This window comes from Bacillus rossius, chromosome 11, assembly GCF_032445375.1.
Source record: "Bacillus rossius redtenbacheri isolate Brsri chromosome 11, Brsri_v3, whole genome shotgun sequence".
NCBI classification, from domain to species: Eukaryota; Metazoa; Arthropoda; class Insecta; order Phasmatodea; family Bacillidae; genus Bacillus; species Bacillus rossius.
Window position 1 is genome coordinate 22,007,146 of NC_086338.1, and position 12,466 is coordinate 22,019,611.

A 12,466-nucleotide genomic window follows, 5' to 3' on the forward strand; every position below is an offset into this window, starting at 1 on the left:
GTGGTCAGCGCCGTGCGCGTGACCTTAAATAAAGTTCTGTACGTTGTGGGAGACGGCCCGTGCCGTATGCTGAAGAGCAGCCCCGCTGACCAAGTGTGGTGCGGGGTGTCCTTAAGTTGATGCGGCCGGATTAGGTCCTGGACCGAAAAAAGGGACCGGGTACTCACGGAGAGGTTAAGTAATAAAAGGGGTTTTGTTAATTAGTGACTATATTTACCGGACGTTACTTTCAATGTAGACAAAGGATGTTGCCTCTCCGTGGGACGTAAATCCGCCCCGGTCCGTGAGCTGCGCTGAACTGCCGAACTGGCATGGCGTCCGAGGGAGGCTCGGCCTCTCTCACGCCAGGCGTGACCTCATTACGCTAGACTCCAAACGGGTGTGTCTGGAAGAGATTTTATTGTCGCTAAAATCCTAATTTAATGTTTCAGGAGGAATGGGTACGGTTCTTCTCTTGTCTACTCAGGTTTCCGCGGCTTTGCGTTTAATTGCTGTTCGGCTCGCCTGACTCGGGTGGGCCATGGCCAGGGGTGTGTTCCGTTAGCGGGAGCGTATACTGGCGGGTGCAGGTCGGGCTCTGGGGTGGTCGTCGGCCAGACGACGTCAAACATGTATCTTCACGTGGTGGGGTGTTTAAAATTTTATGAAGATAACGATTTTACGAATGCAATCCAAGCGACCGTGAGCGTACGTAAAATCGAGATTCTAGTGTAAATTGCTTACGAGTCTACTGAAGGTAGCGGAATCCTTATCCCTTTAAACACTTTTGAAGGGAAAAAGTGGTTTTCCTCAAATTCTAAATTCCAACATAAATTTTACGTTGTAGACTTTTCTGGACAATAATTCTTATTTGAGTAACTTTAAAGGTGTTAGCTTATCTTAAAAATTGTGAATAATCTGAATGGATGTGACGAATGAGGAAATCTATGAAACACTACATAATAACAAAGGTTTTTATCTTTACACTTTCACTGATTTATTTACACTTAAGTTATTCATACTGACTGAATACACTAAACTAAATCTAGACCAGATGCATAAGACTGTAGACCTAAAGACTATTGAAAAATCTCTGTTTTGAGATGTTATTTGTGAACATACACATTATGACGAAAAAGTAGCAAAACATTTCGCCGTCTACAAGCACGTGTCAACTGTCGCGTCGTCTAAACTCTGACTGTTCTAAATCTGTTTTGTTGTGTTATCGCGTGAGCTTGGGTAGCATTACGAAGGGGAATGACTCGCCACGGGCGTTGCGATTGAACAGCGTTTTCTCCCTGTACATAACACCTTATATCGCAGCGGCAGAAACTAATGCTTGAACTAACATAAAAAATGAAGCAGACATGTAAAAAACGATATACAATAATATCTTCGTGTTGAACCACTTCTACATAATACCGAATTTAAATAATTTTCTTTAAAGTAAAGCACCTGACTACACTATTTTTTTTTCCTTCCCTGAAAGCTAGGGGGGGCCACGGCCCCCCCCTGCCCCCGGGTATGGGCGCCCTTGGACCAACCTATGGTTGTGTTGACGCAAGGGGACCAGAGACCTCAAGAAACTCCTTCCCTTCGCTCTGCCACAACCAAGCTAAGCCAAAATAACTCGGGCAGTGGTTTTCAGTGGTGCCAGAAAGGAGGAACCCCAAAGGGGAAATCGACCATGCAGTCATGGAGACAGCCGCTGAGCGGCGCCCTCTCAAAGGCAAGATGCCACTGGAAGAAAGAGCCTTTTCCAGACCGAGGGATATGGTTTCCCCAGAACAGGATTCACCTGCAGCCATGGAGACGGAAAACAGATCTGTCCAAAAACCCCGAACCCCAGGAACCTACTAGCCCCTCTTCACCAGGACAACTACCTCCAGGACCCTACGACCATGGGAACGGCTGGGCAGACCAGCCCGCTACCGTCTATCCTCCACATAGTGTAGTGGCCAGTGTAGAGGAGCCAGCCCTGGGACTGAAGCCCAGCGTGCTGACTCCTGGCATGTGCAACGATCCCAGTCAAGGCCACAGAGGGAGGGGGGCGAATTGTCATGTCCACCAGTTTGGCCTCGGCTGGTATGATAGCACAAGCCCCAAGTGCGCCACCCATCCTACATAATCTATGGGGATGAAAGTTAGTTCGCAACCCGCCCCTAGAAGGCAGACAAAGGGGAATGTAAATTAAGGAAACTTTGTCTACCTGCCCAGCCTAATTCAGGACAATTATGTAAATATCCAGTGTTGTGACAAGAAACCTGTTAATTATACACGTGAATGTAAAGAGTATTGTAATTCGAATATGTATGCACAGGAAGGGTACAGATGTGCCCTCCCTAATGAATATGTACATACATTGTATATTTACCCTGGCTGAGCTAAGCCAGGCGGAAAGCTCTTCCCAGTAATTCTGGGTAAATAAAAGTGGCAAAAATACTTGAGCAGTATTATTTAGGCAGCGACCTCTCTGGAGGACCGCTCCTCCTTCCTCCCTCTCCCTGCTCTTGGGCAGCGAACCCTACTCGGGGACCGCTCCCGCTCTCCCCCCCCCCCTGCTCCTGGGCAGCGAACCCATCTCGGGGACCGCTCCTGCTCTCTCCCTGCTCTTGGGCAGCGACCCCTGCTTGGGGACCGCTCCCGCTCCTCTCCTCTCTGCCTGGGACAAGTCAATATCTAAGCCGGTTTTTGGACTGTCCAACAAGACCTGTATGGAATGCTGCAAAGAGGGTGCTTCGCTACTTAAAAGGAACAATGGACATCAGCTTGGTGTACGGAAAACATCCAGAAGAGCATAACTAGGTTATAGTCTATGCAGATGCAGATTGGGGAGGTGACAGGATGGATCGAAAGAGCATGAGTGGGATGGCTTCGTTTCACTGCGGAAATCTAGTGTCCTGGAGTGCAAAAAAACAGCAGGCAGTATCGTTGAGCTCGGCTGAAGCAGAATATGCAGCAGGAAGTACAGCAGCTGCTGAACTCCTCTACTTAAAGGGACTCTTGTCCGAGTTTGTCGGTCATGAAAACGACATAAAAGATCATTTGCTTGTAGATAACCAAGGGGCAATACATATGATGCGAAACTATGAAAACACTAAAAGGTCAAAACATTGACGTCCCTCGGCTTCAGGTCCCCGTTTTCCCGTTGAAATAAATGTCCTGTTATGCCCGTACTGCCCTCGTCGGAGAGGTGTGGGTCCAGGCCAACGTGGCCGGGACCGGGAAAGGCGGGACCTGGAGGGAGAGTGAAGTGATTGCGAGGAATGTTGGTAGGTTGTCGCAAGCAGAACACGGCATTAACGAATTTCACGAGCCGTCTTTTATTAACGCTTATAAAGTCCTGCCGCAGCCTGGCGGAACCGTCGCGGAACAAGTGCCCTACCACGGCGACACGGACTCCCTGATGACGGGGCGGTTCTCAAATACGTTTCGGCGCGAATCGTAAAGTTTATTAATGCTAGGCTGACCCAGTGAGAAAGGGCCCGAAGACGGAACGCTGTACATACGCGGCCCGTTACGTAATGTTCCGTGGACGGCGAAAAGTTCAGAGACTCGTAGCACCACGTTCGCGTTGTAGAAACTGCCCGCTAGACACGTCTCCCGATGACTCGTAAGTTAACAATGCTAAGCTGATTCGCGGTGGCAGCTCAGCTGCCGTGACCGACTGCGGACTGAGCGAACGTTCAATCCCGAGCGCAACGTGCGCGGCTCGCGGAGCAACGAACACGTCTGTCTCCGCTCGAGACCAGGACGCGACTGCCTCTCCCCGCTCGCCCGCGGGCCGGCGCCCGCGGGTGGCGGGGAGGGAGGGGAAAATCGGCCGGCGTGGGAGAGAGCTCCGTCCCGCGGCGCGCCAGGCTGCGATTACATACTACGGCGAAACCCTTCAGAAAGTTATTGAATTATTTACAAAGACATACACGAGACATTAATGAATAAATAAGTTATTTACATTTAAGACCCTTGATCGTTTGCAAATATATATACACAGACATAACCCTCACTGGCATGCTAGGGCGCACGCGGGTGCGTCCCTGGCCGTCGCACTCCACTGGGGACACACAGGGAGGACGTTGACGAGGCATAACGGCCTGAGGGAGCCGAGGAGACACTTGGGTCGACGTCAACATATTGACATCAAATTTCATTTCATTAAGTACATTGTTGCTAAGAAGGTTTTGAATGTTGTGTATGTAGTTTCGAATTCAAATATTGCAGATATGTTTACCAAGCCACTGAGACCAACCAAGTTCTGTGAGGTTAGGAACAAACTGTGCTTGAAGATAAATAATACATAATCCAATTACAAGTCCGTTTTATAGTCATTCACTACTGAATAGATAAGACTTGTAATTGAGAGGGAGTGTTAAGATGTGGAATTATCTTTGGTAAAGCTGTATATACTGTTGACGTTTTTTTATGGAACAGTTGGTTATGCTGGTGTGTTGTGTTAGGAAGTGTATGTGGAAATTCTTTGTATCCGACAGTAAATATAATAAATCTAACACCTGCCACCCCAAACACGTGCAGCCGAGCCTCACTCCGCGGAGGGGCGGGTGTTGTGCCGTGGATCGCCCATGTAAATTGATTGTGTGAAGGGCCCAATAAATACTTGCATTCAAACTGTCGAACCATTATTGTAGTACGGATAGTGATAATTTCCCCCGCCACAAGGCCTGAACCCCTCCTGAGAATAAGATGCAACCAGCATCACGGGGGTGATATCCGGGACTACGACATGCCATGATAGTTTCACTAACTTAATGTTTCATTTGGCACACAAACATGCTTGGTATGTCCCCCTATGATCATACAATTCAATATATATGAGTTAAAGGCACCAATGTAATTCAGCCAACTAGACGAAATAAACGAAAAAAATGAACTCTGAGCTTGTGTGTAATTTTAGCAACAGAACGACAGTAGATAGGATACCAAAATCGGTTCCATATAAATAATATACTTGTAGTGTCCTATCATGCACTAGAAATTTGATTAGGGTACAGGTGTAGCATTTTCGACATATAAACTTTTTTTGTAGACTATTGACCAAAGATTTCATATATTCAGCTTATTTTTTCTCGTTTGTTTTGAAACAGGCCACCTATAAAAAACTTGTAAAAATAATAAATCTTTTTTTGTTTCACTTGTTAACTCTGAATTGAAATAAAGAATTAATCTTGTAAAATTACCATTTCAGGATTAAGACAACTTATAACTTTAATTTAAACTCCTATATTCTTGTTGTAAACTGTTCCAATGATTTATGTTGTAGTCCTCCACTGTTTTACATTCAAGTTTCCTGCCCTGGCAACTTAAGTCACAAATTACTTAACCTCAATATTCGCAAACATGAAGATGGCCGATGGTGCTACTATTTTGAGAAGAAATCGGCCGGGAACTAAAGCGAAGGCAGGTTTATGAATTTTAAATACAGATTTTTTAAAGTTTTATAATGTTTAGTGGGAAAAGGTTTCTTTTATAATTTTGGCGTTTGCGATTCTTAGAGAACGTAGGTCTCTCGAGTGGTTGCGTCATTGAATGTTTAGTTTTTCTCGTGAGTTTTGTTTACATCTAGCACTACGACTGCTTCTTTCTTGATTAAATATAGTGTACATCACATTTTTTCTTCGCCTATCTTATGCCCATAAAATCTTAAACGGCAGTGTTCACGAAGACTGCCTGTATTCCTGTTAAAAAACACTTGGGGTCTCGGGCCGTGTACTAATTTATCTGATACTCAGTAAAGGCCGGGCTACATTCGCAATAGCACGCAAACAGCACACAGGTAGCACACACGCACAGATATAGCACAGCTTGATGCTACATTCACGCACAACACAACACAAAAGAATACCGGAAGCATTCAAAAACCTTTTTGAATGTATAACTTCCGTTAACAATTTTGGTCATTGAAGTCGGCATAAGTGGCGTTTGTGGTAAATATGTAGAGTCGCGGTATATGTGAAAAAAAATGCTAAAAATGCTAAAATACTATTATTCTATGCTCTTTCACTTCCTCTTTTCAATAAACCCGGCGGAGATAAGAAATTCCAAATACTTTAGGAGATATCGAATTTTTATTTTCCATCACAATACCGACCATTGTTGCTTGTTTACGTTTATGATTTTTTTATTTTCGCGACGTAGGTAGAACGACTACATCATTTTCTACTAATGGCAAAGGAATTGTACCCGCCTCTAACGTATGTGAGTTTTTAACGTTTCAAATTTTAATGTTTTATTTGTTGCGCAAGTAATAAGTAAAAAAAAAATTACGTGAGTTCCTACCGTTCATCCTTTGTCCCGGTTTGTTAGGTCAGGTCAGCTACATTATAAATACTTTAAAACTAAACAACCATTAAAATTAATTTATATTATTTTTAATGTCTGCTTAGTTTGAATGTATTAATAATGTAACTGACCTGACCTAATCGACCATTTTAATTAAATAGGCATTCACGAACGGTAAATCAAGACACACATAAAGTTCTGCCATTCCCGATTACACCCGAACCATTTACCTTCGGCCAACCTCGGGTTTATTTATTAATATTTATATTTCTCTGTTTATTTTAATGTAGCTATACTAACCTAACTAACCGTCCATAGTGTTTTAAAGTGTTTTAATGTAGCTAACCTAACATAACATAACTATAATAAAAGTATTTTCAGATTTTAATAGATACTCCTAAACAAGCAACAATGTAGTCGTTTACCTACGTCGCGGAAAAAAAAAATCATACTCGTCTCGTAAAAAAGAAACAATGGTGGCCGCCTAAATTCACAGGTATTGTGATGAAAATTTAAAAATTCAATATCTCCTAAAGTATTTGGAATTTCTTATCTCCGCCGGTTTTAATGTAAAGAGGAAGTGAAAGAGCATATAATAAAAGTAATTTCAGATTTTTAGAATTATTTTTCGCAAATACCGTTACTCTACATGTTCAAAATTAAAAAATTCCATATCTCCTAAAGTATTTGGAATTTCTTATCCGCGGTTGATTTGAAAAGAGGAAGTGAAAGAGCATAGAATAAAAGTATTTTCGGATTTTTAGCATTTTTTTTCGCATATACCGTTACCGTACCCTACATATTTACCGCGTTTGTATATGTTATGTTTGTTTAGATTCGTGTGTTGTTATTGTGGTACGTTTTTGTTAAACCCACAAACATTTTAAATACTTCAAAGTTTACATACAAAACACAAAGCGTTCAAAAATATATATCTCTGTTTATTTCAAATCCGGCTTCTTTAACACATTCATACACGGACTTCCAGGCATTTAATTTAGCTTCTTCATTTTTGTATCCTGCAGATCCCCTGTTATACAAAATATTTTTACTTTCTATTACAGCTATCAAAAAGCTATCAAATGTGCCTTCCATTTTTATATTGTCGTGTGTTTGAAAACAATAAACTACTCAGTCAACAGCACCAATACTTTCGTGACAATTGTTCTTTTATAAGCCCACTAGAGTAGTACTTAAACTGTTTGCTGATAGGCTACCACCAGGGTCGCGCACAGAAAATAACCTAAAAGTTAAAAGTTAATGAACTTTCTGTGCGCCGATCCTGTGCTATTTTTCTGTGTATGTGCTATTTGCCAATGTGGCAGCTCATATCTAACAGTGTATGTTGAACTTCTGTGCGTCTGTGCTGTTTGCGTGCTATTGCGAATGTAGCCCGGGCTTAAGGCTTGTTCCGCAATGACTATCTGTCTGCCGCTTTCACAATGCACCGAAATGTAACATGTCAGTTTAGTGAGATTAAATTTCATGGTTGCGAAGAATTAAATTAACTGAAAACAAAATTTGAGTTACAATAGCGTAATATGTCGGGATTTACGTATATAATAAGATTAAACCACAAAATAATGAAAGAAAACAAATATTATAGTACTTTACCGGCTTTGATGAAAATAGGAATTTAAAGAGCATATAATAAAAGTATTTTCAGATTTTTAACATTTTTTTTTCGCAAATACCGCTAAACTACATATTTACCCTTCCCATGACTGGTCAAGGTGCTAAACATTACAATTTTTCAGGTTTTGATATTTTCGGTCAAGTCTTGTTTATGATACCAGATTACTGATTGGTTGAGAAAAACAGAGAGGATATTAATATCATATTAGTAGGGCATAGAGATAGGAAAAAGTGTTTGGAGGTAATAAAAAATTGGTAGAACTGGAATGCAATGTTTTGATTGTAGTGTGTAGGTAACGGAAGTTACTGAGTTAGTGTAACTGGAGGTTACTGTTTTTTAGCAGGGTCGTTTGTTTGTGACGTTAGTGGTGGTTTAAATGTGTGTGATCGTGAGGTGAGTAAAAATCATTGTAGGATTAATGGAAGATTTCTAAGTTTATAAGAGAAGTTGGCAACAAGTGCCAGAAAATTGTTATTAAACAATGTTGGATGTGGTTTGAAGGTAAAAAAGTGGAGACTTAAATACATCCAGAAATGAGGTAATTCTAATGATGGAATAGTGTAACATTTGAAGTCAGTTACACTTTTGGTAAGTAGGTTATGTTACATTCTAATGGGATAAGCGGGGGAAAATGTGGGTCACGTCGAAAGAACTGTTGATGCAATATTTGTTGTGTATTTCATTGTATATTATTGATTAAGGGTGTTGTAATGAAAAAAGAAAAGCCACCCAGTGTAGTTTGGTTTTAGATTCTGGAATTTCATATATAGAAATTTTGGATAAATGTTTCTCTGTATCGAGATATAGACTACAGTCCAATCCGGTGTAGTCTATTTTGTGGTACCAGTATTTCATTTTGTGGAAGTGAGACGTTTGGAAAGAATATTTTCTTGGAATGGGAAGTAGACTAGTAGTAGTAGTCTAGACTATTTTGTGATACCGGTAATTTATTGCTCAATATTTACGACTTCTCCGCAACTTTTATTTTTTAAAATCATGAATTTTTGTAATAAATAGAGCGCGGAGTTAAATTTCACGATACCACCTTAAACATCTACAGAAATCATTTTGTTGATAATAAAATATTTGTATCACAAAATAGACTATAGCGGGAAGGATTAAAGTCTAGTTTACGATACTGAAAAAACAATGAAATGTGTGAAAAATAGTGTGTTTATTGTTCCCTGGCCAAAACCCCCATATTCCCATGCTTCCTCCTGTAAGAATGTCGGGTGGTAATGACGTTAGCAATGCCATCCTGGAGACGTCAACAATATAGTTATAGAATCGTAAGTAAGACTACTGCCGATATTTTCCTTGCTTTAATAATTTTTTAAAATTCTTGTTCATGTATGTGTATAGTTTTATGAACACAGAGCATTTTTTCGTTAAACACTGTCAACATGAAACATTTGTGTCCTTTGCTAACTTTCAAGGACAAGAAAACATTTACTGATAACCTAAGTAATTTTTAAAATCTGGTGACCTTTCACCTGATCATTTTCAGAGAATTTAGATTATCTTTCTTAGTTTTGTACTGAAGAAATAATTATTACACTATTAATCAACTTAATGATTGTACCTTTCTCTCAGTTTCACGTGATACAAGCTACCGGGACGAGGCCGTAACAGTGGTAACGTCACAGTGCGGTTGAGGGATACGGAGCATTTATATTGGAGGAGCTGAACGGCAGGCCACCACAAGCATATTGTGTGGTGTCCCCTGAAATATTCAATAGTGTTTTTGTATTGGGCGTCACACCCATTTCGCAACATGTCTGGAAACCATGGGAAAACCAGAAAAAAATGATTAGTTAAATGTTAATGTAAATCTGAATACTGTCTCGGCTAAACCGTTTCCTGAATTAAAGTTAAAAATTCTCTAATCAGGAACATAAAAGGTGGCTGTGAAAGTTTATGAAATAATTTAGTTTTGGTGTTGAGTGAAATAAAATCCTATTTTAGGTGAGCAAACAAATATAACAGTTTTGTCTGAAATCGAGAAAATTTTCTATTTTGTCCGTATTTTTTTAGATACCAACGATTTGTTTGGAAATTGATTGAAAACTTTTTTCCTCCCCTTTGACCGGTGAGAGCATGGTGGGTGGTGGGTGCCAGTGGGCGGGGCGTGGCGTGCGCAGGACTTCAGCCGCTGGCCGGAGGAGCCGTTCGAGGAGATGGACAGCACGCTGGCCGTGCAGCAGTACATCCAGCAGCAGATCCGGCGCGAGCCCGCCAACATCGAGCTGATCCTGACTCCGCCCGACGCCCAGGACGAGGGCGTCTGGAAGTACGAGCACTTGCGGTGCGTACACGCGCTCCCGCGCCTCGGTCGTGTTCACAAGCACGATTCACTAATTTCAAACTCTTGTTTAAACCAGTTGGTTTTTATGAATAAAACATAGTTTTTTTTTAAATAACGTATTTGTAAATAGTATATATTATTTATTTTCTTAATTTAAGGTCTAATTCCACTCTAATAAAACTTAGTCATGAATGCATCTTGTGATTAACAGGTACAAAAAATTGTATATTAATCAAGATCTTATTTAAATTATCTGAATAAGTTGTACGTAAATCATACACAGCTAAGAAACTTACTCCTCTATAAATGAAAATAATAAATAGTTAATTCCTATTTTGTAGAAAATCTACAACTGTAGTCAGTGGCGGTTATTGCATTAGAGCACACTCGCACGTGAACCCCCTTGCCTCATTTAAATAGGCACCTACTGTAATACTTAAATATCATACACATCGAATAATAAATAAATGCATCCCATTTGGTCTTATAACCATTAGCAATATTTTCCAAACCCGCCGCTATAGAGTAAGCGCAGCTTGCTGGGATCGCACGTGCGATGGAGGCTAGGCGGGCGACGGCGCGCCGCTCGGCTCGGAGCGACGTGGTGGGGGTAGCTCCCCATAAGCCAGCCTAGCAGCACAGTCTAGGCGTGCGCAACGCTATCCTGTGCGCGGCGCGACCTTTCTTGTCCTGTTCTCCCATTTTTGCTCGCTCTTCGAGGATGATGACGGCGGCTGTTTGTCATGTGTTATTGTTTTATTTTAGTGCGTTTAGTGCGACGTTTAAAATGTTTGTTTTAACTACTAAGTTAAGTTATTTGTTATGGCCTTGAGTAAGTTAACAGTCTCGAACATAAAAACACTGGTGTTTTTAATTTGTCATTGGAAAGGAAAATACATCAAAAAAGAAATTTCATGTGCAAGTTTTGTTTCAGTGATTGCAGACGAAACGACAGACATATCATCTTTATTTCAATTTTATAGTTTTTCGCAATGTGTTACCTAACGGACAAGCAGTAGAACAATTCTGGCAGTTTGTAAATCCTCCAGGACATGATGCTGCGTCAATCGCAGAATGTATTCGCATTGTTTTGGAAAGTATTGTTGACAAACCCGAGAAATTGATATCTCAGAGTTATGATGGGGCTAGTGTAATGAGTGGGCATTACAATGGTGTTCAGGCCATTATTGAAGTAAATTATATATATGCACATTACGTGCATTGTTATGCGCATCAGTTGAATTTAATTGTGGCACAACCTACAAGCCAAAACCAACAAGTCCGTGTATTCTTTTCCAATTTGAGTGATATAACTTACTTCTTTAGCCACTCACCACAGAGAATTGCTGTTCTTGATGGCGTTGTTGGCAGGAGAATTCCTCGTGTTTCTTCTACAAGATGGAATTTTAAGAGTCGTACTGTTAACACGGTGTACGAGTACAGAAAACAACTGATTGAATGCATGAACGAAATTGAGTCATCATGCAAGCAGTCAACAACAATCAACCAGTCGTCGGGAGCTATTCGGCGCATGTTGAATGATCCAGTGTTTGTATTTTTGCTGAAAGTTTTTCACAATATAATGCCACACGTAGACATTTTGTTTAATCAGCTACAAAAAGGAGCATCGATGCCGATAAAGTCAGGAAACATGTTGACAGTTTTCGACTTTCATTTGAGAAAGAAAGAGAGAATATGGATAAAGTGAGAATGCGAACTGAAATGTCGGTGCCAGAGCAGCATTCTAAAAAAAGGAAAGTGGAAGATGTTCATGTAAATAGAACTTTTGCAGCCAAGGAAGTATGTGATGTGATTACTAATCAAGTAAAGGAGAGGTTTTCTTTCACAACATATTATTCTGCGGTATGCCTTTTTGATTCCGAAAACTTCCAGGAATATGATAAGAAATTTCCTGTTCATCTCCTTGAACAAACAACCAAAACGTATCCTTTCTTAGATAAGGCTTGTTTGAAAACTGAGCTAGCAGTAATTTACAAGCGACACGACTTCCGAGATATGGATAGATCAGCTAGTCTTCTGCAGTTTGTCCTTGAAAACAACTTACAGACCACGTTTACGGAAACACACAAATTGTTACTTATTATTTCAACTGTTCCGATGACTACAGCTGAAGCTGATGAACGATGTTTCTCAACCCTGAAGAGGATAAAAACATTTTTAAGAAGTACAATGTGTGAAGACAGACTCAGTGCGTTAGCCATGCTTTCAATAGAAAAAAACATGATAAA

The 12,466-nt window shown here is 40.8% G+C and overlaps 1 protein-coding gene across 2 annotated transcripts in view; it reads left to right on the plus strand.

The window, feature by feature from the left end:
- The first annotated feature begins 5,293 nt into the window (after window positions 1-5,293).
- The window catches only part of LOC134536689 (MOB kinase activator-like 4), a 66,561-nt gene continuing 59,388 nt past the window's right edge, over window positions 5,294-12,466 (plus strand). Inside the window, exons 1-2 of one of the 2 annotated variants that reach the window (XM_063376541.1) lie at window positions 5,294-5,394; window positions 10,054-10,217. In XM_063376541.1, coding sequence (XP_063232611.1) covers window positions 5,335-5,394; window positions 10,054-10,217 — 224 coding nt within the window. In that variant the 5' untranslated portion in view covers window positions 5,294-5,334. The remainder of the gene's footprint in view (window positions 5,395-10,053; window positions 10,218-12,466) is intronic. The other variant, XM_063376542.1, reaches the window with a different exon arrangement.